Below are 20,694 nucleotides of genomic sequence, written 5' to 3'. Positions count from 1 at the left end.
TGTTGACTGTTTTCGCGTGCACAAGCATATTCATGCCAGAGCCCCAGGATTGCTTTTTTGCCACTGATAGTGGGAAAGATGATTTTGGGATAACCAAGGCCACTTTAAGTGGCACGGTGGGGAAATGCTTGACTAACAAGCAGAAGGCTGCCGGTTCAAATCCCCACTGGTATGTTTCTCAGACTATGGGAAATACCTATATTGGGCAGCAGCGATATAGGAAGATGTGGAAAGGCATCATCTCATACTGCACAGGAGGCGGCAATGGTAAACCCCTCCTGGATTCTACCAAAGACAACCACAGGGCTCTGTGGGCACCAGGAGTCAATATCGTGCATGTGTGAGCACACATGTGTTTTTGGATGTCTGCTCAGATAATTTTAGATCCCTCTCAGGTTGAATAAAAAAGGCTGCATTCTGAATGCACGTGCGTGCACACACTGTCTTGATACTGTCATCCAGAACAAAACTCATTCTGCACACAGATGAAAAAAATTAGAGGGAACATTGGTCATGGGGATAAGTGATTTCTGAGAGGAAAAGTGGGAAGGTGGGAGAGAATTAATGTAGTGCCAGAAAAAAGAGGCAGGGGGAAATCCCATCAATGCTGTTCAAGTAATGAACAATCCTTTTGCAATCATGAAACTTATTGCCATGTGGCTTGCCTGATAAATTTTGAGCTTGGCTCTTCTTCAGAAGCAATAGTATAGTATAATATCTTTCTCTGAGGACTGCATCTTACATCAGTCATAGCTCAGTGATAGATCATCTACTTTGCATGCAGAAGGTCCCAGTTTCAATCCCTGGCATCTCCAGCTAGGACTGGGAGAGATTCCTGCCTGAAGTTTTGGAGAGCTGCTGCCAGTCAATGTAGACAATGTATGAAGCTAGATGGACCCATGGTCTGACTCAGTACAAAGCAGTTTCCTATGTTCTGAATGGGAAATACTTCACCTAAATATCAGAATGCTATTAAAGACACAGTAGCAGGCAGGGGCGTATCTAGGGAAAATAGCGTCTAGGGCAAGCACTGAAATTGCGCCCCTGTCCAAACAGGAATGATGGGACTTGTAGTCAACAATATCTGGAAATCCCTGTTAAAAGGAACACTGTACCATCTAGACATAGTTGTTGATCAAAACCTGAAAACATGAGCCATCTCTGTTAAAGACTTAGAACAACAGTCAGGAGTTATGTGAGGATTCCAGGTGTCATTTTCTCTGTCTCATCTCATGCTTTTTAAAAAACATGACTTTGTCCTAGAGGATCAACTGCCCAAATAGCCACTAGCAAAATAGGGGAAGAAGAAGGTGGTGGTGGTAGGGAGCCTATAAACCAGTGAATGATTCCTGCCAGCCTTTGTCTTGTGATGACTGTGGGCTCATGATGGGGTATATGTGCATTCAGTGCAACCTCTATTGAATATCTGACATTGCTAAGATATAATCAAGCCAAGGAGATCCTCAAACAGAGAATCTTGAATACTGAACACTAAAATGACTTAAACTCCATTTTGAAAACTATAAGAGGGAGCCTTGATGATTTTAGCCAGGAACCCGCCAGTTATCTATTGTCATTTTCTATACCAAGTCATCACAGCATCGCAGAGTGTTTCTCAGAGCAAGATATAATGCCTTACCATCAGCAGTTTTATTTGGCAAGTTTTCAAAAACCCCTTTGGCTAGTCGGCTCTGCCCTTGTGGTTCAGGCGAAGTTGAATCTGTCCACCATGTGCTGTTCTATTTTTCTTTTTATAAGGATAGCGTAATCTTATTACTTCCTTGTTATTACATTTTCCTGGCCGAACTGCCACATTTTATGCCACACTTTTTCTCGCAGATGAGAAATCTTCCATCACTCATAATGTGGCCAGATTTTGTGTGGCTGCTGTTAAGATCTGCCAACGGTTAACTTCTGGCTCTGTTTCCTAGATGCCGCTACTTTTGTGTTGGTATGTATTGTTTGACTGAATTCTTATTTGAACATTGGTTGTTTGTATGTCTGATCAGTGATCATAATAAAACTATTCATTCATTCATTCATAAATATATAAATAAATTAAACTTAGATGGATGTGTGGTCCACAGGGTCACCGACAGCCACACAGGTGAGCCAGACACCCACAATCTCAGGCTATCCTTCGCATGGAAATCCTGAAGCTATTCTCACGAGCAGCCTAGCCTGGTTGCTTGTGTGGAGCACCATGTGGATCCTGGGACCCTCGCCCAGCCTAACCCTGCTCCTGAGCCTGGCTTTTAGCCGCAGTTAAGGGAACAAGCACTCCTTTAACCCGGCTGCCGGGAGACACAGAGATGGTTGCCTAGAGCTCCCACCTGATGGGGGAATCCCCCAAAGCACCGCGATTGTCACGCACGGTGCCTTGTGTGATATGTGGAAGCCAGGATAATGAGTCCCAGTCTCTATTTACCCGTGCTGCTCCTGGCCGCACGTGTTGTGTGGGCGTGCGACTTGTGCACCGCAGGGGTTGCACATGATCATCTGTGGGGGGATAGGTTGAACCCTGCCTTCCCCACCGCCCGCCCACACAGTCATGTGAATAGCCCCACTGTGTTGAGTGATCCAACCATGATGCCCAAAGCAGTCCAGTCCATATGCAGTCTTGATTGCTATTTACTTGTTTGTTTATTACATTTGTAATAAGGCTCTGGGTGGTGATACTTCTTTAACTGCAGTGAACTCTAATGGCTAATGTCAGGTATATAGTGCTTGAGCCACAGAGGTACAGAGGTAGAGTGACACTCCCTATATATGTCCATAGAGTATCATGGGCAATGGTGGCTTCCAATTTAGTAGTAGAAGGTGTGTGTATATGTTTCTTTTTAACTCTGTGGCCATAACAAGGGCTGGAATGAGGAGTAAAGATGAGGCCCCTTGCTTGCTGGAAGCCTAACAGCTGTTCTTGATTCAGCAGGCAGGACATATCAGCAAATGATCATAGCCACAGCAGCACAGGATCCAAAAAACACAGTAACCACAGAGCTATATCTAGCTCATGACAGGAACAGCCCCAGCCCCAAGTAAGTCTCCCCATGCACATGAGAAAGAAATGTGAGTCACAGGCTACTAGAGGGCAGAGCCCCAAATACTGAACACAAAGGCAATGCTGACCAAACACACACCTTGGCACTTGTGCATCCTTTGCAGGTGCATAGCTGGAGGGCATACATCTGATCTGACAGGTAGCAATGCCAAAAGAACTTCTAGAAAGGTGAGAACAGGCTCACTATCAGTTCTTTCATTCAATAACCGTCTGTCACCTTCTCTCCCCAACAGGAGATTCAGATGAGCCAGGGTCTTCACTTCTACCACCCTATCCCTGTATGTGTGGCAAACGTGTATTACCACTCATTACCACCAGAGAGCGATGCCAGCTCAGCCTTCAGATTGGTTCAATCATGCAGGAAAGCAGGGAGTGAGTCCACCAAACCTCTTGCAATATGGAATTGGAGCTAGCCACCTAATGGCACAGCGGGGAAATGACTTGACTAGCAAGCCAGAGGTTGCCGGTTCGAATTCCCACTGAAACACTTATATCGGGCAGCAGAGATATAGGAATATGCTGAAAGGCATTATCTCATCCTGCGCAGGAGATGGCAATGGTAAACCCCTCCTGTATTCTACCAAAGACAACCACAGGGCTCTATGGTTGCCAGGAGTCGACACTGACTTGAAGGCACACTTTACTTTAATGGTGGCACAGAGACAGGCCACCCCGACTAAAAATGATTTAGCTGTTCTCAGTCCTTTCCATTTTATTGACTATTTCATCTGCATTTCCAGAGAGTCAGTGGGTTTGAGTAGATCATTAGGATGAGTAATTACTGGTATACACTTTGAATACTAGATGTGTCAGCCCCAGTCCACAGCAGTGAGATGCAGACCAGGAGCTAGCAATTTGCTGATGGAGCAGTGGGTCACCTTCTGACTGTCTGTAGGTGTGGTCACTCACAACCCAATGCCAAAGATCCAACTGTATGAAAATATGATGAGATATTTCTCTCCTGCCACCTGAAGATATTGGTGCTTTCCAGATTAGACCCTGCAACGAGGTCACAGTGGATCTCGGAAGTGTGCTTCCACACTTCCTGTTTTGTGACACTGCAGTCCCTATGATGACAGCAGGGTGCCGTTCACATTTCCGATGCCTTGTTTCAAATGTAGTAATCACTGTGATATAGTGCTATGATGTCGTGTATCCAGCATAAGAGGTTGCTGTTTTTTCGGGTTGTTAGTTTCCGCAAGACTGCTCCCCCTGCTGTTTACGTTTCAAATGTGACTTGCTTGAACGGAAGCATTTTGCTGCTGTTAAGTAGCTAATCTGGAAAGTGCCATTGCAAAAGAGAGTGTGTCTTTATGAACACAACGAGTATGTGGTTATAATGATTTGCGTTCATGTAGGGTGTGCTTAGGCCCAGCAGATGTGGCATCTTTGTACTTGATGCCATTCTCCTGCATATTTGTGAGGAGGGGTGAGTCAAACTTTGACTGGGATCCTTGACCACTGACTACTCCCACCCTAAAACCTCTGTCTTTGTACTCAGTGAGGACCTTTCCTGAAAGATTTCAAAAAACAAACAGAAGAGCCTCCAAATAAGGGGATGGGACTCTAGCTTGGTGGTAGAGCATCTGCTTTGCATGCAGAAGGTCCCAGGTTCAATCCCTGGCGGCATCTCCTAGTAGGACTGGGAAAGATCCCTGCCTGAAACCCTGGAGAGTCACTGCCAGTCAGTGTAGATGGTAGTGAGCTAGATGGATTAATGAGTCTAACTCAGTATAAGGCAACTTTGTAACCCTTTCCTTCACATGCTACAAATAATAATAATAATAATAAATAATAATAATAATAATAATAAATAATAATAAAGATGTAAAAATATTATGGGACTTCCGACTACAAACAGACAAACCTCAGCCACACAATACACCAGATATAACTGTAGTCGAGAAGAAATAAAAACAAGTCAAAATAATCAACATAGCAATACCAGGGGATAGCAGAATAGAAGAAAAAGAAATAGAAAAAATCACCAAATACAAAGCTCTACAAATTGAAATGGAAAGGCTGTGGCAGAAAAAGACCAAAATAACCCCAGTGGTAATTGGCACCCTGGGTGCAGTTCCAAAAGACCTTGAAGAGCACCTCAACACCATAGGGGCCACAGAAATCACCATCAGCCAATTACAAAAAGCAGCTTTACTGGGAACAGCCTATATTCTGCGACGATATCTATAACAACAGCAACAACATTGACACTAAAATTCAGCCATCCTAGGTCCTTGGGAAGGACTCGATGTCTGGATAAAACAAACCAGTCAATAACACCTGTCTGACTGTGTAAATAAATAATAAAAAATAATATATATTGTTTACACAGTCAGACAGGTGTTATTGACTGGTTTGTTTTATCCAGACATCGAGTCCTTCCCAAGGACCTTTGATGCCAGAATTTTATTGTCAATTGTTATAGATATCGCCGCAGAATATAGGCTGTTCCCAATAAAGTTGCTTTTTGTAATTGGCTGATGGTGATTTCTGTGGCCCCTATGGTGTTGAGGTGCTCTTCAAGGTCTTTTGGAACTGCACCCAGGGTGCCAATTACCACTGGGATTAATTTGGTCTTTTTCTGGCACAGCCTTTCAATTTCAATTTGTAGATCTTTGTATTTTGTGATTTTTCTATTTCCTTTTCTCCTATTCTGCTATCCCCTGGTATTGCTATGTCAATTATTTTAACTTGTTTTTCTTAATATATTATTATTATATCTTGTTTACACAGACAGACAGGTATTATTATTATTATTATTATTATTATTATTATTATTATTATTCTGTCTTGACAAAGGCACCCAAAGTGGTTTACAAGATTCAAAGAAGCAAATAACAGATTAATAAAATGTTATCTCAGGCTGTTGGTCTTTTCAGGCACTGAGAACAAGAGATCCCTGGCCTGGGTGCATCTTTTCATGCCTTCCTCTCAGGGCACACTGGTCTTTCCAAAAAGCCCTTACCTGCTCCACTGAAGGGTTCCTTGGTCAGAGCTCTATTTCTGGACATGGTTTCTTAGGCGTTGGCATCCATGCCTGGAAACTGCAGCTTGAATCCCTTGCGGATCACAGTCACTTAGGCTAGAATGTGTTGTGGATAGAAGCTGCAGCGGAGATCCCTTGCTAGGATTCTTTCCCAGGCATGATGATGGCCTACTGGATTCATTTTTGAAATCTGTCACCAACCTCCAAAAGCTAAAACATGGCAGAGCAACTTGGACTAGAAACTCCATCTCTCACCAGTGGCTGTGAAAAAGCTTGTCTCTGCCTTTCCAGCCGTGCTCCGGACAATGGGTCTCTGTTCTTCCCTAGCTCCGTGCAGTCTCTGTTGAGACATGCCTGTTGCCTTAGAAATGCTACCAAAGTATGCCTAGCGGGCCACACAAGGTAACCGCATTGTCCCTTGCTGCTAGGCGGCTGAGTCCTGGAAGGATAAGGGAGACTCTACCAAGCCTTGGAAAGCCCTGCCTATGTGTACACTATGGAATGATTACCCCACCGGCCATTGAGAGAGCAAGTGACGCCGGTATGCAGTGGCTGGCGTGTGTTTGTGTCTGCTTGTCTGGACTGGACAGACTAGGAAGAAAACATGAAGGAGCAGCCAGCTCCTGTCTCATCTTGTCACAGTCTCCATGGTCACAACATGGCTGAGTAGAGCGTTACGCAAACTGTTGTATGCCCCCTATTCTCCAAGTCACAAGATGTTCCAGGGGCAATGTTACTCTGTTTTTTCCCTTTGAAGGGGAGAGAACCAGAGACTTCTGCGACTTTCCTAATAGTTGCCTTACTTACAAATGTATCAATAGTGGAACATAGCTAGAGACAAGGAGCATGCATACTCCTACCAGGAAGCAGATCCCCTTCTTTGCATCAGATCCCTAAAAGGAGGTATCTTTGCACCTTATCCTGCCTTCAGCCAGCTCTCAGATCTGCTTCTCAATTCCAACTGCTTCTTTTATTCCCTCATACAAACATTCAGTCACATATTCACACGCGAGCATGCGTATGCGTGCACCCCCTCACCACCCCTACACTCTTTATATCAGCCCCTCTCCTTAGTTGGAGGGTGGCAGTGGGTGCTTTCTGCATTCCAAAGAGATCTCCATATACAAAGACCATCTCTTACCAATTAACTCCCATAAAGAAGCATGTATTGATTATTAAGGAACATCTATCTCTCTATCTATATAATACGCTAAGGACGTATGTGGCAAGCCCCACCCACACAGTGCTTTACCAATCAGAGGTAACAGAGCAGAAGCACTGTGGTGACTGGACAGTGGGGATTCCATATGCAGATGGGGCGGGGAGGGGGCAGCTGACACTGAGCAATGCCATCACTAAACAAGACATGCAGGGGCTGTGGCAGGGGGGCAAGGAGAGCAACAAAGTCCTACTGCACAGATGCTCTGTGCAGGTCCAGCTAGTATATATATAACAGGCTTAGGTGGTATGTGGCAAGCCTCACTCCCGCCACAGCCATGAACAATGAAAATATGGACCAGCAGCATCTGGATCTGCCTGGAGTGGCCTGGCTAAGAGTCGCGCAGACTGCGAAGCTAGGACCTGGTGTAGTGTAGGTGCCTGGGCTTGGAGGTGCGCTGCGGGCTGGGCAGTGAGGGCCTTGGAGGTGGCTTTGGCAGCAGTGGCAGCAGCATCAGAGAAGGTAGCGGAGGAAGAGGAGGCAGCCTCCATGCCCCTACTGCAGCTCCTGCTGAGGAGCAGGAGCAGGAATTGGTGAGGATGGGGAGGTCTCAGGCAGCCTGGCCAACAGGCGTGCAGGCTGCCAAGCCAGGGCCTGGTGTAGTGCAGGCGCCTGTGCTCAGAGGTGCTGAGGGCTGGACTGGGTGGCAAGGGCTTTGGGGGTGGCTTTGGCAGCAGCGCCACCGTCAGAGAAGGAAGTGGAGGAGGAGGAGGAACCACTGTGACCCTGCTGAGGAGCAGGAGTGGGGCTCGGGTGAGGGTGGGGAGATCTTTGGGTTGGGGGGTGTGGAGGAAGAAAGAAGGAGCGGAAGAGAGAGAGAGGAAGGGGGAGAGAGTGAAAACAAGAAAGAAAGCTGTGTGAAAGTTTGGGGACAGGAAGCAATGTTGGGTCATGTCAGGTGTCAACTGAAAGGACAGGCTTCATTGCCACATAGGTCCTCTGGCATCCCACAATGCACTGCACCAGAAGCATGGTGCATTGGGGAATTTCCCTGTTAAAGGGCACTCCTGATGCCCAGCTCTTTAACTGCTTGGGCTGCAGGCAGCCCGAGCAGCCACATGACCAGGCAGCGGGTTAGAAGGGCAGTATAAGCCCAGGTACAAAACCCATGCTACCCTGCTGCTGAGCACTGGGATTGGGACCCATCCCAGTGCTGTACATGGCCAGCCCTACACAGGTAGGGGCTGTCCAAGCCTGGATGGGCAGGTCATGTGGACAAGCTTTGGGTCTTGCTGTGCCCATCTGTCTATACCCTCACCCCATATCTACTTTTGCCAGCAGTCAGTGCTGGATGCCTTGGAGGAACCATCTCTTGTTCACGATGGCCAACTCCAGACAGTCTTCTTGTTAGCAGGGCAGCAGTCCACTCGGGATCTAGTCCCATTCAGCACAGTGAGATATGCTTAGAAGTAGGATTGGGATGTAAAGACATTTTCCTCCCAGTGAATCCATGCTAGATAATGGGGGACTGTATGGAAACCAAAGGCTGAATTAAGGTTTCAAGTGAGCATTTCCACCCCAAGATCAAACAGAGTTCCTGTGTGTTTTCAAGGCACAAATCAGTCAGGACTAACAGGCCCAACTAATGCAACTGGGAAACAGTATTCTGTCTCTGCACTGGCCCCTAAAGTAATCAACCAGCCTGGATGGGGGTGGTGGAAAACAAGAAAATATTGTGTTTGAGTTGTTGCACTGAAACAAGACATCACTGCTTCCTTAATGTTTCAACCAAACAGATGTTGGTTTTACTCTTTACCAGAGCACTAGAAGATGGGAGCAGGCTACCTTTCATCAGGGGCACATAGGAAGATTGGAGAGGGGCAAAAGTGAAGATGCCCCCCCTTCTTCTTCGGAGAGGCATGAGGGGCAAAGCGCAAGCTGTTGCCCAACCAGTGTTCCCTCCACTCAGGGGGCCAGGGATATTTCTTTCCCCCCACCCCATTCAATTGTAGCTACACCTCTGCCATTAACAGTGCATCTACAAGAATATTTTCCCCACTGCCAAACTGGTGCTTTAGAGTCCAACTGGAAGTGTGGGAAGAAGAGTGAAGGTATGATGATGTGGCATGGGGGAACGGTTTCCCCCCATCAATGTGGTCCCTGGGGTCATGCAGACAAGACAGCCAGTCATACATTACTCACCAAAATGCTGGGACTGAAACCTGCCTTGTCCTCTGGCCCAGAGCAGAGCCTCACTACCCTTGAATTAACTAGATTTATCAAGGTGTATAGCTTGGTGTATAGATTGTGTCTAGCCTTCTTTGTGAAGGAAAGCCAGGCCAGACATCCTTGAAGGCATGCTGGTATTTATTCTTACTTCACCTGCCCCAGGACTCAGTTTTGCCATGGAAAACAGCTTCACAGCCCCAGAAGCTTTTCTTTTCACACCGGGCTTCTGAAGCCCTTTCACTCGCATCTTCTCTGGAATGGAGTGGTTGCGTTCACATATTGGCTAGATTTAGCCTGAAGTCCCTGCAAGTTATCAGGGTGCAGTTCACATACAATTCGGGTTTTTCACTGTACATTAGAGTGTAACCTGATTTATATCCGGCAGGGGTGTAGCTAGGGGAGAGGGAGCCATGTTCATCCCTCTCTCTCTGGCAGCCCCCCAGAGTGAGGAAGATAATGAAGAAAATAGGGAGGGGTGGATCTGAGGGGCCCGGGTTTTTTTTTTAACCCTTTCTCTCAATTATAGCTGCACCCCTGATATCCGGGGTAAAAAAATCCACTATTTGTGTCATTTTGGGGGGACAACTTCGAGTTCGCAGTAAAGCCTCCCCATAAACGTGCAGTAAAACCTGCTATGCGCAAAGGGCTCTGGTGAGCTGGGGTTCTAACTGAATCCTGAAAGCAGTCTGTACTGGCTCCAAACTCAGGAGATATGTGATTTATGGGGGATTTTCTGACCTCATATACCTTTACTAGCCAAAACTGTTTATAGAATCAAAGAGTTGGAAGGAGCTTGTAGGCCTTCTAGTTCAACCCTCTGAGTACCAGTTGCAGGGGAGTAACAGCAGGAGAGAGGGCATGTCTTCAACACCTGCCTGTGGCTTCCAGCGGCATCTGGTGGGCCACTGTGTGAAACAGGATGCTGGACTAGATGGGCCTTGGGCCTGATCCAGCAGGGCTGTTCCTATGTTCTTATGTAACCCCTGCCTACTCAATGCAGGGAATCCAGAGGTAGAGCATCCCCAACAGATGGCTGTCCAGCCTCTGCTTGAAGACCGCCAGCTAAGGAGAGCCCACTACTGCCCTTGATAGATGGTTCTATTGACTGTGTTTACCATTAAGAGGTTTCTGCTAAGGTTCCACCAAAATTTACCCTCTTGTAGCTTAAGCCCATTGGATCTAGTCTTACCTTCTGGGGAAGCAGAAGAGACAAGTCTTCTCCCTCTTCTTTGTGACAGTCCTTTGAGTATTTGAAAAATGCTCTCATTATATTATTTATTTATTGTGATTGTTTTACATTTATATCCTGTTCTTCCTCCAAGGAACTCAGAGCTACATGGTTATTTTTATCCTCACAATAACCCTGTGAGGTAGGTTAGGCTGAGAGATACATGATTGGCCCAGAATCACCCAGTGAGTTTCATGGTTGAATGGGAATTCAAACTCGGGTCTTCCCGGTCCTAGTCCAACGCTCTAACCACTATGCTATGCTGGCTCTCTATATTATAACTATTATAGAGCTATTATAGCTCTATAGCATTAGTGTAGAAATTTAAAATAACAGTTTTATGGTTTCATAATTTGTTTTAATCATGCTCTACTGCTCTATCTTATGCTGGTCTTGGACCGTAATAAAGATGATTGATTGATGGATTGTTCTCATTTTTTTTCTCCCCTCCAGGCCAAACACACCAAGTTCCTTCAACTGATCTGCAAAGGATTCTGATTATTGTCCTAATCCCTAACTATCTTTGCTGCCGTCCTCTGAACCTATTTCAATCTGTCTACATTCTTTTTAAAGTGTGATACCCAGAACTGAACACAGTACAACAGACGAGGTCAGACCAGTGCAGAATAAAGTAGAATGATTACTGGAAATGATGGTTCCAGTAGTGCAACCTAATATCATATTAGCCTTTTTTGCAGCTGGCTCACATACTGCTGGCTCAAATTCATGCTTTTGATTGACTGAAATCCTGAGATCCTTTTCATATGTATTACAACCAATCAGAGATCTCCCATTCTATACCTATGTGTTTGGGCTGTTGTTGTTTTTAACCAAAGTGCAGAACTTAGTTGTGAACCACCTTGAGACCTAGTTATAGGAAGTATTAAAAAGAGTTAAATAAATATTTTGTGTGGGGGTGGTATTTGTGTCTGTTGATTTTCATTTTGTTAGCTTTAGCCCAGTTTTCCATTCTATCATCAAGCTCATTTTGAATTTGATTCCTGTCTTCTGATATGTTAGTTCTCTCCCAGTCATATGTTATCTGCAAATATGATGAGGATTTCCTCTACCTTTTCATTTAAGTCATTGATAAAAATGAAAGGAACTGAGTCCAGGACAGAGCCCTGTGGAACTCCACTTGAAACCTCCCTCCAGTTTGATGAAGAACCAGTGATGACTATTCATTGGATATGGTTTTCCAACCAATTGTGAATCCACCTGATAATATTATAATCTAGCCCAGGGATTCTCAACGTGTGGGTCCCCAGATGTAACTGGACTTCAAGTCCCATAATTCCCAGCCAAAGGCCACTGGGGCTGGGGATTATGGGAGTTGAAGTCCAATATCATCTGGGGACCCACACGTTGAGAAACCCTGATCTAGCCCAAGGGTGGGCATTAGGTAGCCTGGGGGCTACGGGTAATTTCTGGGCTTTTCTGAAGTAGCTCTCCAGAATTTTGGGATTGCTTCTCCCTTCCCTTCCCTTCCCTTCCCTTCCCTTCCCTTCCCTTCCCTTCCCTTCCCTTCCCTTCCCTTCCCTTCCCTTCCCTTCCCTTCCGGATCGCAAATCTGCTTGGTGCCATTTTAAAACTCTGTCTCTCTTTGAGTGCTTAGAGACTTACCGTTCTCTCCCATTCATTTATCTTCATTTTCTTTCCCCACAGGGCAGCACCTTAGTCCCCTCCTAGTCCTGCAGCAAAATTATCCTGGAATTCAGGGGTTTTGATATTAAAATCCTGTATTCTATGAATGTAAATTTTTGTACAAACTGCCATTTTGCAACCAGCTTCACCTCCCTAAGCTGCTGTTTTGCCAAGGTTCTGGAAACAAAACCCCAACAGTGGCAAAGTCTTAAATCTGCCCACCCCTGGTCTAGCCCACATACGACCCGTTTGCTAACCAAAATATTAAGGGGAACTTTGTCCTGATAAATTACATCCACAGCATTCCCACTACCCATTAATTTAGTAACTTGGTTTAGAAACAGATATTAGATTAGTCTGGTTGGACTTATACTTGACAAATCCACACTGGCTTCTATTAATCACTAGGTTGTCATCAAGATGCTTAAAGACTGACTGCTTTATAATCTGTTCTAATGTCTTCCCTGGTATCAAAGTCAGACTGACAAGTCTGTAGTTGCCCAAATCCCTTTTTGAATGACAGGACATTAACCTGTTTGTGGCACCTCACACACAAATTCTCCAGGATTTCTCAAAGGTGATAGACAAAGATTATGTTTCAAATTGGTCAGGACAAAACTATGGTCTTAAATGACTCTTCTAAAGTATCGAGCACTGGCTGGTCCAATAGGATTTGTTCTGAAGCTATTAAAGTAGCTGAGAACCCTATACTTCACCCTATCTTTGGATTCCTTACTTGTTTGCCCAGTGGCCATTATGGTCTACTCAGCAAAGCTGCAACCATGGAGACGACTGTATTTACCTGAATCCAAGACTAGTCCCTCCTCCCCAAGTTCTTTTATGTTAGAAATCAGGGGGGTCATCTTAAATTCAGAGTCCTCTTCTTTTTGGGCAAATAAGGGTATAATCTGTAAGTTCGTAAGTTCTTTAATGTTACAGCCACAAGCCAAAACAGAAGAGAAAAATTACAGTTATATAATTGATTAGTTATATAATTGAATGTATGTAATTAAAACAGGCTGAAATTAGAATTAGTTAAAAAAATTGACAAAATTGATAACATAGTGATAATAAAAATTTAAAACAGTAAAATATCCTTATTAACCATCCGGTGACGTATATTTATGGCAGCAGTATTTAACCTCAGTTTTTAAAGGGCTCATCTTAAATTCAGAGTTGTCTTGAATTCAGGTAAATATGGTATGTCTTGAGGTGCAGGAAGGGTGGGTGAGTCATTCTTTCATACTTTCTGCCAGCTTAATTTGCTCTTCTACTAGCACAATCACCTGCCCTGCATTCATTCTGCCACCATCTACATCCTGTGCTCCAGCTTGCTCTAATAGAACAGTGGCAGGGGTGTGTTGTGTGAGGGGAAGCTCAAAACAAAATAAGCCTTACAAAAAAATCCCTTGAATGTCAGCCTTGCTTTGCCATGCAGCTTAGCTGAACATAGTTTCTGTAGCATTAGCACACAAGAGCCTTCTGGGGATCTCACCACCCAAACAAACACATGTACGTCAGGCCCTGGTTATGGATTTGTTTGGTGTTACCAGGGGCACCGGGAAGCCTAATCCTGCTTTCACTGAGTGCTGTGTGTTCAGCCTGGCTGTAACCCAGAAACCTTTCAGAGAAGGCTAACCCCCGTGTCCGTCTCTAACAACAAAGATCTCTCCTGCATGGGGATGGGCTTCAGAATGCTATAAAAAGCAGCCATTCCAAACACCTCCACCTCCATCCTTCGTCCTCTGAGCTCATCGCTGCCAGGTCGGAGAACTTTTGCAAGATGGTGAGTCTTGCCTGGACTTGTTAGCAATGCTGGAGGAGTGAGTGAGTGACAGCCCCACTCTTCATAGCCATTAGGGCCATGACCTCTCTCTCTTTTTAAATGGAATACAGCACAATCTTTGTGCTTTCCCTTTGGGAATGCAAGTGTTCCTAGATCTCTACAGTGGGATGTAATATGCATGGTGTTGAAAAGGGAGGAGGGAAGAGAGAAGGGGGAGAATAACTATTAGTGGCCAGCAGGTTGTTGGAGCAGGCTCAGCCTCAGTTGCAGAAAACAGGCTATGTTAGCATTGTATACATTTAAATACTTCTTTGGAGCAGTATTGGTGTGCACCAGTGCTCAAATTATGGGAAAATAGGTAGTGTGGCTGTAAGCCCCTAGCCTCCCCAGTTTTGTAACATCAAGGCCCCCCCACATAGTAGCTAAGGGAGCTGGAATAAAAGTTGAGGGATTGGCGGGGGGGAGGGGGGAGGAATTGAATTCTCTAATTCAAGCATTGATGTGCTTACACTGTAGTAAAATCCCATCATTTTGGTATACACCCATCACCATATAAATGCATGTACACACCTGGTTCACAGAGTACCATGTTCAATAAAAGCCTTTTGTGGTGCAATGGATGGAATGCTGCTGAGTTTGGAGAGAAGAGGCCTGGCCTTAAATCCCCACCAAGCCATGAAATACATGGAGTCAAATCCTGCGTCATCAAGCCACCACCTCTCAGTTGCTCTGAAGAGAAACTTTTAAGGGTGTGCACCCTGAGCACTACCATCAAAGCATGGTATAAAATGTTGGCTGTAATCCTACGCACCAGAGTCAAAGCCCCTAGGATATAAGCAGCCCAAGTGTGTGCAGGAGGATTGAAGTCTTAATCAATAAATAATAGGGAAAATGGGATCACCTCATGCACACAGCATCGTGAGGCTCCTTGGCAAAAGGGTAGGATGTCAGCAGGATGAATAATTAAAAATGAAATGGCATGTCTCTGAAAAGCAACCCTGCAGCTCCTTTCCATGATATGCTACTGGAAATAGGTGCTTTCGGGATTCAAACTGAGCACAGTGAGTAAGTGAGAGGTTGGGCAAGTAAGAGAGAAACGAGTCAGTCAAGCTTTTCTCCTCAGCCACAACAGAGAGGCAGAAAAAGGTAGAGAAAGGAAGGGAGGCAGGAAAGGATCTTCTAAAACCCAAACAGTTCTGGGTAGAAAGGAGCATTGGCCTTTTTTCCAGGGTTGCCTACTGATACAAAACCGCTCACATTTCCTTACGTACCCTGAAAGACTAAGGAGTCTTCCTCAACATAGGAAGCTGCCTTATACCACATCAGACCATTGGTCCCTCTAGCTCAGTATGGTCTGCACTGATGGGGAGCAGCTCTCCAAGGTGTCAAACAAGAGTCTTTCCCAGCCCTACCTGGAGATGCCAGGGACTGAACCTGGGACCTTTCTGCATGCAAAGCAGATGCTCTGCCGCTGAGCTAACCTCGCTCCAAAGTGGCTCTTCTTTCCTTGGTACCCAGGATTATAAAGCTCAAGACATGAGATGGAGGTGGTGGCAGCATCTCCTAGCCATTGACTATTGCGTAGCTGCTGCATGTGATGATGGATTTTTCTTTCTTTTTCTAGCGTGAGTGCATTTCTGTCCATGTTGGCCAGGCTGGTGTGCAGATTGGCAATGCATGCTGGGAGTTGTACTGTCTGGAGCATGGGATCCAACCAGATGGGCAGATGCCCAGTGACAAAACCATTGGAGGTGGAGATGACTCCTTTAATACCTTCTTCAGTGAAACTGGAGCTGGGAAGCATGTGCCTAGGGCTGTTTTTGTGGACCTGGAACCCACTGTGATTGGTAAGTGCTCTGAACCAGGGGAATTCTGAGAGACAGATCTCTCTGTGTTCTGATTGGCTATTGGTCTGAGCCCACAGATGGCCTAAGACATTTTGGTGCCTTCCCTGGCAAAGTATAACAAATCTTTAACCATTTTCTGCCCTTTACTGGTACCACCGAATTTGGTGTCTGAGGCAGGCTACTCCAGCCTGGGTTAGGGCCAGTCTAGTTTGAACTAATCTGAATGAACTAATCAATGAACCACAGGTATCCATGATACTTGGTTTCCAAGGGGGAAACCTTTTTCAAAACAGTTTTATGGAAGATCCGTAGAAGGCATTGGGGATGCAAAATTAAGGACTTCCTAAATGAAAAACAAGCTATGACTACTTCCACACACCACCATTTCAAATCAAAGCTGACTTCGGTTGATCTAACATAAGTTGCACCTGGGAGCTATGTGTATAGACTTCTCTCAGATAGTTCATTCTGTTGTAGCACAGCTATCCCAGATGTGTTCTTTCTGTCTGATCCGGAATACATTTAATATATTCACTGTCAGGCTTAGGGTATAGTGGCAGAGATGCAAATTGACGCGTCAGTTGTATATTGGCTCTAGATCAGTCAGTGCATCTGACCACAGACCCATGTGAGCTGCTTTGCCCCGAGCTTCTGTTGTGCATCAGCTATATGCAAATATGCAGTGACATCACCAGATCTCAACAACAAACTGGTGTGGCTGACAGAACAACTACTTCCCTAGCGTCTACACAGCATTCAGAGCAGAGTCTATGCCGGGTTCTCCTGCACTGCAGTATTCCTAGTTTTAGAGCTACAGTGTATAGTCTAAGTATCCCCACAGTTCTTGCTGAATTGCAGTGTCAATATACAGGAATCTGGGCCTCACAGTACTGACTTTAAATATACTTTTATGGAAAAGTGGTGTGGGGAAAGGTTTGGTGTATGGAACCCATTTCAGAAGTCATGAGCTTGATATTGCCACATCAGTTCCATGCACCAAACTAGAAAATTAAAAAAAAATAAATGACTGCTATGCACCCCAGTTTGGTCTGCTTTGTAGGGGTGTACAGAACTGGTTCGAATTGGACTGGGTTTGATTCAAACCGGAGTGGTTCAAATTTGAACTGGCCTCAAAAAAAAGGTGGCCAGTCTGTGGGGAATTGAACCAGATTCCTCTTTACAAGCATAGCCCTTTGAATCAGGTCAAACCAGTTTGAACTAGTTCAACCTGGCTTGATCAAATGGACTGGACCACTGGTTGGTTCGACTGAACCGGTTCAAGGACAGGTGGTTCAGTTCAAATTTGGTTCTAATTTGAACCGAACTACCTAAAATGGTTCCATGCACATTCCTACTGTATTGGGCAAAGTGACAGCAGTAGATAGAAAACATCTTGAAAGCATGGTTGTTCCATTGGCTTTCTGTAGAAAATTTGCTTCTGATGGCATGTGTTTGTATTTTTTATTTCTGTAAGTATGTTAGGAGGTTAACTAAGAACACCCCACATATACTGGAAGGATCCTTAAGTCAAGACTGTGCCAGTATCATACTCATAGCTACTGAAGCCAATTCCCTAGCTGGGCTTGGGTTCTCAGAACAGCAGAAATAGAAACATTCTTGAAGGGTAGTAGGAGACAGCGGAATCTTCCAAAGTGAGAATGAGCTGACATGTGGTGTGCTATGAATTCTAGATGAGGTTCGGACTGGCACCTATCGCCAACTCTTCCACCCAGAACAGCTGATCACTGGCAAGGAAGATGCTGCCAATAACTATGCACGTGGCCACTACACCATTGGCAAAGAGATCATTGATTTGGTGTTGGACAGGATCCGGAAGCTGGTAATTGGCCTCGGTGGGATGGGGCAGGAAGGGGCTGGATCTGTTTTATAGGATCGGGAAGGAATCAAGTCAATCACTTGATGAGCATATAGTGTAGAGAATAAATGGCTTGTGCTGAGTATTGATAGTGCAGTTTCCACTGGCTCACTGTAAATAGTGGAACAAAGCTGCTGAAATACAAAACATCTTTAGAGAATGGTTAACTTCAGTACACTGTGATTTGTGCAATGGCCTCTGTCTTTGCTCAGTGAAGAGTGGGTCTACCACAGTTGTGGCCCAATGCCAGTCTCACATGCGGACCAGCGCTCCATAGGTGTGTGTAGCAAATCTACCTTTGCTGGAGTAGAAGACTTAGATTTGTCCTATAACTGAACTGGTTAGTGATAGTACTAAGCTCTGCTCCCAAAATACAGGGACTTAATGGTGGGTTTGGGAGTAATTGAGAGAGAGAAGGGTGGGGGAGAGCAAAACCCTGGCTGCATAACCATTGGAGGTCTAGGTCTCTCCTCTCCAATCCCTTATTCCAACTGACTGTTTTTGGTTTGTTTTCTGCTTTGTACAGGCTGACCAATGCACAGGGCTCCAGGGATTCCTCATCTTTCACAGCTTTGGGGGAGGCACTGGCTCAGGATTCACCTCCCTGCTGATGGAACGGCTCTCTGTTGACTATGGCAAGAAGTCGAAGTTGGAGTTCTCCATCTACCCAGCACCACAGATATCAACAGCTGTAGTGGAGCCCTACAATTCCATTCTTACTACACATACCACCCTCGAGCACTCAGATTGTGCTTTCATGGTGGACAATGAAGCCATCTATGATATCTGTCGCAGGAACCTGGACATTGAGCGCCCAACCTACACAAATCTCAACCGCCTGATTGGCCAGATTGTGTCCTCCATCACTGCGTCCCTGCGCTTTGATGGGGCTCTCAATGTAGACCTGACAGAGTTCCAGACCAACCTAGTGCCCTACCCCCGTATCCACTTCCCTCTAGCCACTTATGCCCCAGTCATCTCGGCTGAAAAGGCTTATCATGAGCAGCTTTCTGTGGCTGAGATCACAAATTCTTGCTTTGAGCCAGCCAACCAGATGGTGAAATGTGACCCCCGCCATGGCAAATATATGGCCTGCTGCCTTTTGTACCGGGGTGATGTGGTGCCCAAGGATGTCAATGCTGCTATTGCCACCATTAAAACAAAGCGCACAATCCAGTTCGTGGACTGGTGCCCCACAGGCTTCAAGGTAGGCATCAACTACCAGCCCCCCACTGTGGTCCCTGGTGGAGACCTAGCCAAAGTGCAGAGGGCAGTGTGTATGCTGAGCAACACAACGGCCATAGCTGAGGCCTGGGCCCGCCTGGATCACAAGTTTGACCTGATGTATGCCAAGCGGGCTTTTGTCCACTGGTATGTGGGGGAAGGCATGGAAGAAGGGGAATTCTCTGAAGCTCGGGAGGACATGGCTGCCCTGGAGAAGGATTATGAAGAGGTGGGGACAGATAGTATTGATGGAGAAGGAGAAGAAGAGGAAGGTGATGAGTATTAGTCCATCCAGTTTTCTGTTGTGTGATGGGAAACACCGATTGAGCAGTTGGAAATTCTCTTCTCCAAATTCAATGTCTTTATTGCAGTCAGCAACCAGTCTTTTGTCTTCCCCAAATAAAAATATTAACTATGTTACAGAGTTGTGATTTAATTTTCTTACTGACTCTCAAGTTAAGCGGCAGCAGGTCTTATCCTCACTCAACCTTTCTATTAATAATGAGAAATCCTATGTCTGAAGCAGTCTCCACTCCATCTCCAAGTTTACTCCCTGCTCTCAAATGGCACTGCTTGTACTTGTTAGGCTTGTTAGGCCTGATCCAAGGGAAGTAACCAACGCTGCTCTGTGGGAATTGTAGTTCTGCTGGGAATTGAGTCAGTAGTAGAATTCTCAGTATTTTATCAAAATACTATTTCCAGGATTCTTTGGGAGAAGCCATGACAAAGTATATAAAACCACCATCTGCATTATTATAGTTAACAGCTGCAGGTCATTAGGGGTTGAAGACATTATTGTGAAAGGAACATAGGAAGCTGCCATATACTGAGTCAGACCCTTGGGTCCATCTAGTCAGTATTGTCTTCACAGACTAGCAGCGGCTTCTCCAAGGTTGCAGGCAGGAGTCTCTCTCAGCTCTATCTTGGAAATCGCAGAGATGGAACTTGGAACTTGTGTATGAAAGCATGTAGGTGCTCTTCCCAGAGCGGACCGATTGTCTACGGGGAATATCTTACAGTGCTCACACATGTAGTCTCCTAGGGTGGACCCTGCTTAGCAAAGGGAACAATTCATGCATGGTACCCTCCTAGTGTGGAATATAACCCCAGTGTCACTAAACAGGTCTAATTGGTTTGTATGGAATTCACATCTTATTCATTCATTCATTCACTAATTCATTCATTCATTCATTTTGCATATTTGCATACTGCCTATTATAAATGTCTCCAGGTAGTTTACATAATTTTTTAAAAATACAACAAAAGGCTAAAAACAGCTCAATAAAAACTAATCACACATTTTAAAATTTAACTAAAAGCCTGACAGAACAGGTGTGTTTTAGAAGGTTTTGGTTTTTTTAAGGCAGCCAGAGATGGGGAAGCTCTTATTCTGACAGGGAGTGCATTCCAGAGCTCTGGAATGTGTCTCGGAGTCTTTTGATCTAGAAAATCAACATGGCTGTGGCTAAACTATGAAGAGACAAATATGGAGGATCCAAAGTGAAGCTCGATGTTACATGGGAGATGTGTCACTGGATCTGTCAGTGTATTTTTTTTGGTCCTACAAAGCAGCAATGTGGTGGCAATTTGGACTCGGCCACAACATGGGGGAGAAGGTTGAACTTTTTCTCCCTACACTGATTTCCTGATG

At 45.3% G+C, this 20,694-nt stretch overlaps 1 protein-coding gene and 1 long non-coding RNA gene across 2 annotated transcripts in view; both read left to right on the top strand.

Annotated features, from left to right (window-relative positions):
• The window catches only part of LOC128344690 (uncharacterized), a 31,645-nt gene extending 20,057 nt beyond the window's left edge, over positions 1-11,588 (top strand). Inside the window, exon 2 of the long non-coding RNA XR_008315996.1 lies at positions 11,120-11,588. This is a non-coding gene — a long non-coding RNA (uncharacterized LOC128344690). The remainder of the gene's footprint in view (positions 1-11,119) is intronic.
• Positions 11,589-13,539: 1,951 nt separating this feature from the next.
• LOC128344367 (tubulin alpha-1D chain) lies at positions 13,540-19,460 on the top strand. The gene is made up of 4 exons (XM_053294399.1): positions 13,540-14,096; positions 15,721-15,943; positions 17,635-17,783; positions 18,346-19,460. Exons 1-4 carry the CDS (start codon positions 14,094-14,096, stop codon positions 19,327-19,329), a joined length of 1,359 nt encoding a protein of 452 aa, XP_053150374.1. The 5' UTR covers positions 13,540-14,093; the 3' UTR covers positions 19,330-19,460.
• The last annotated feature ends 1,234 nt before the right edge of the window (positions 19,461-20,694 follow it).

The sequence above is a fragment of the Hemicordylus capensis genome, chromosome 1 (assembly GCF_027244095.1).
Source record: "Hemicordylus capensis ecotype Gifberg chromosome 1, rHemCap1.1.pri, whole genome shotgun sequence".
Taxonomy (NCBI): Eukaryota; Metazoa; Chordata; class Lepidosauria; order Squamata; family Cordylidae; genus Hemicordylus; species Hemicordylus capensis.
Note: the sequence above shows the minus strand (reverse complement) of the source record. Positions and strands in the feature narration are given on the sequence as shown.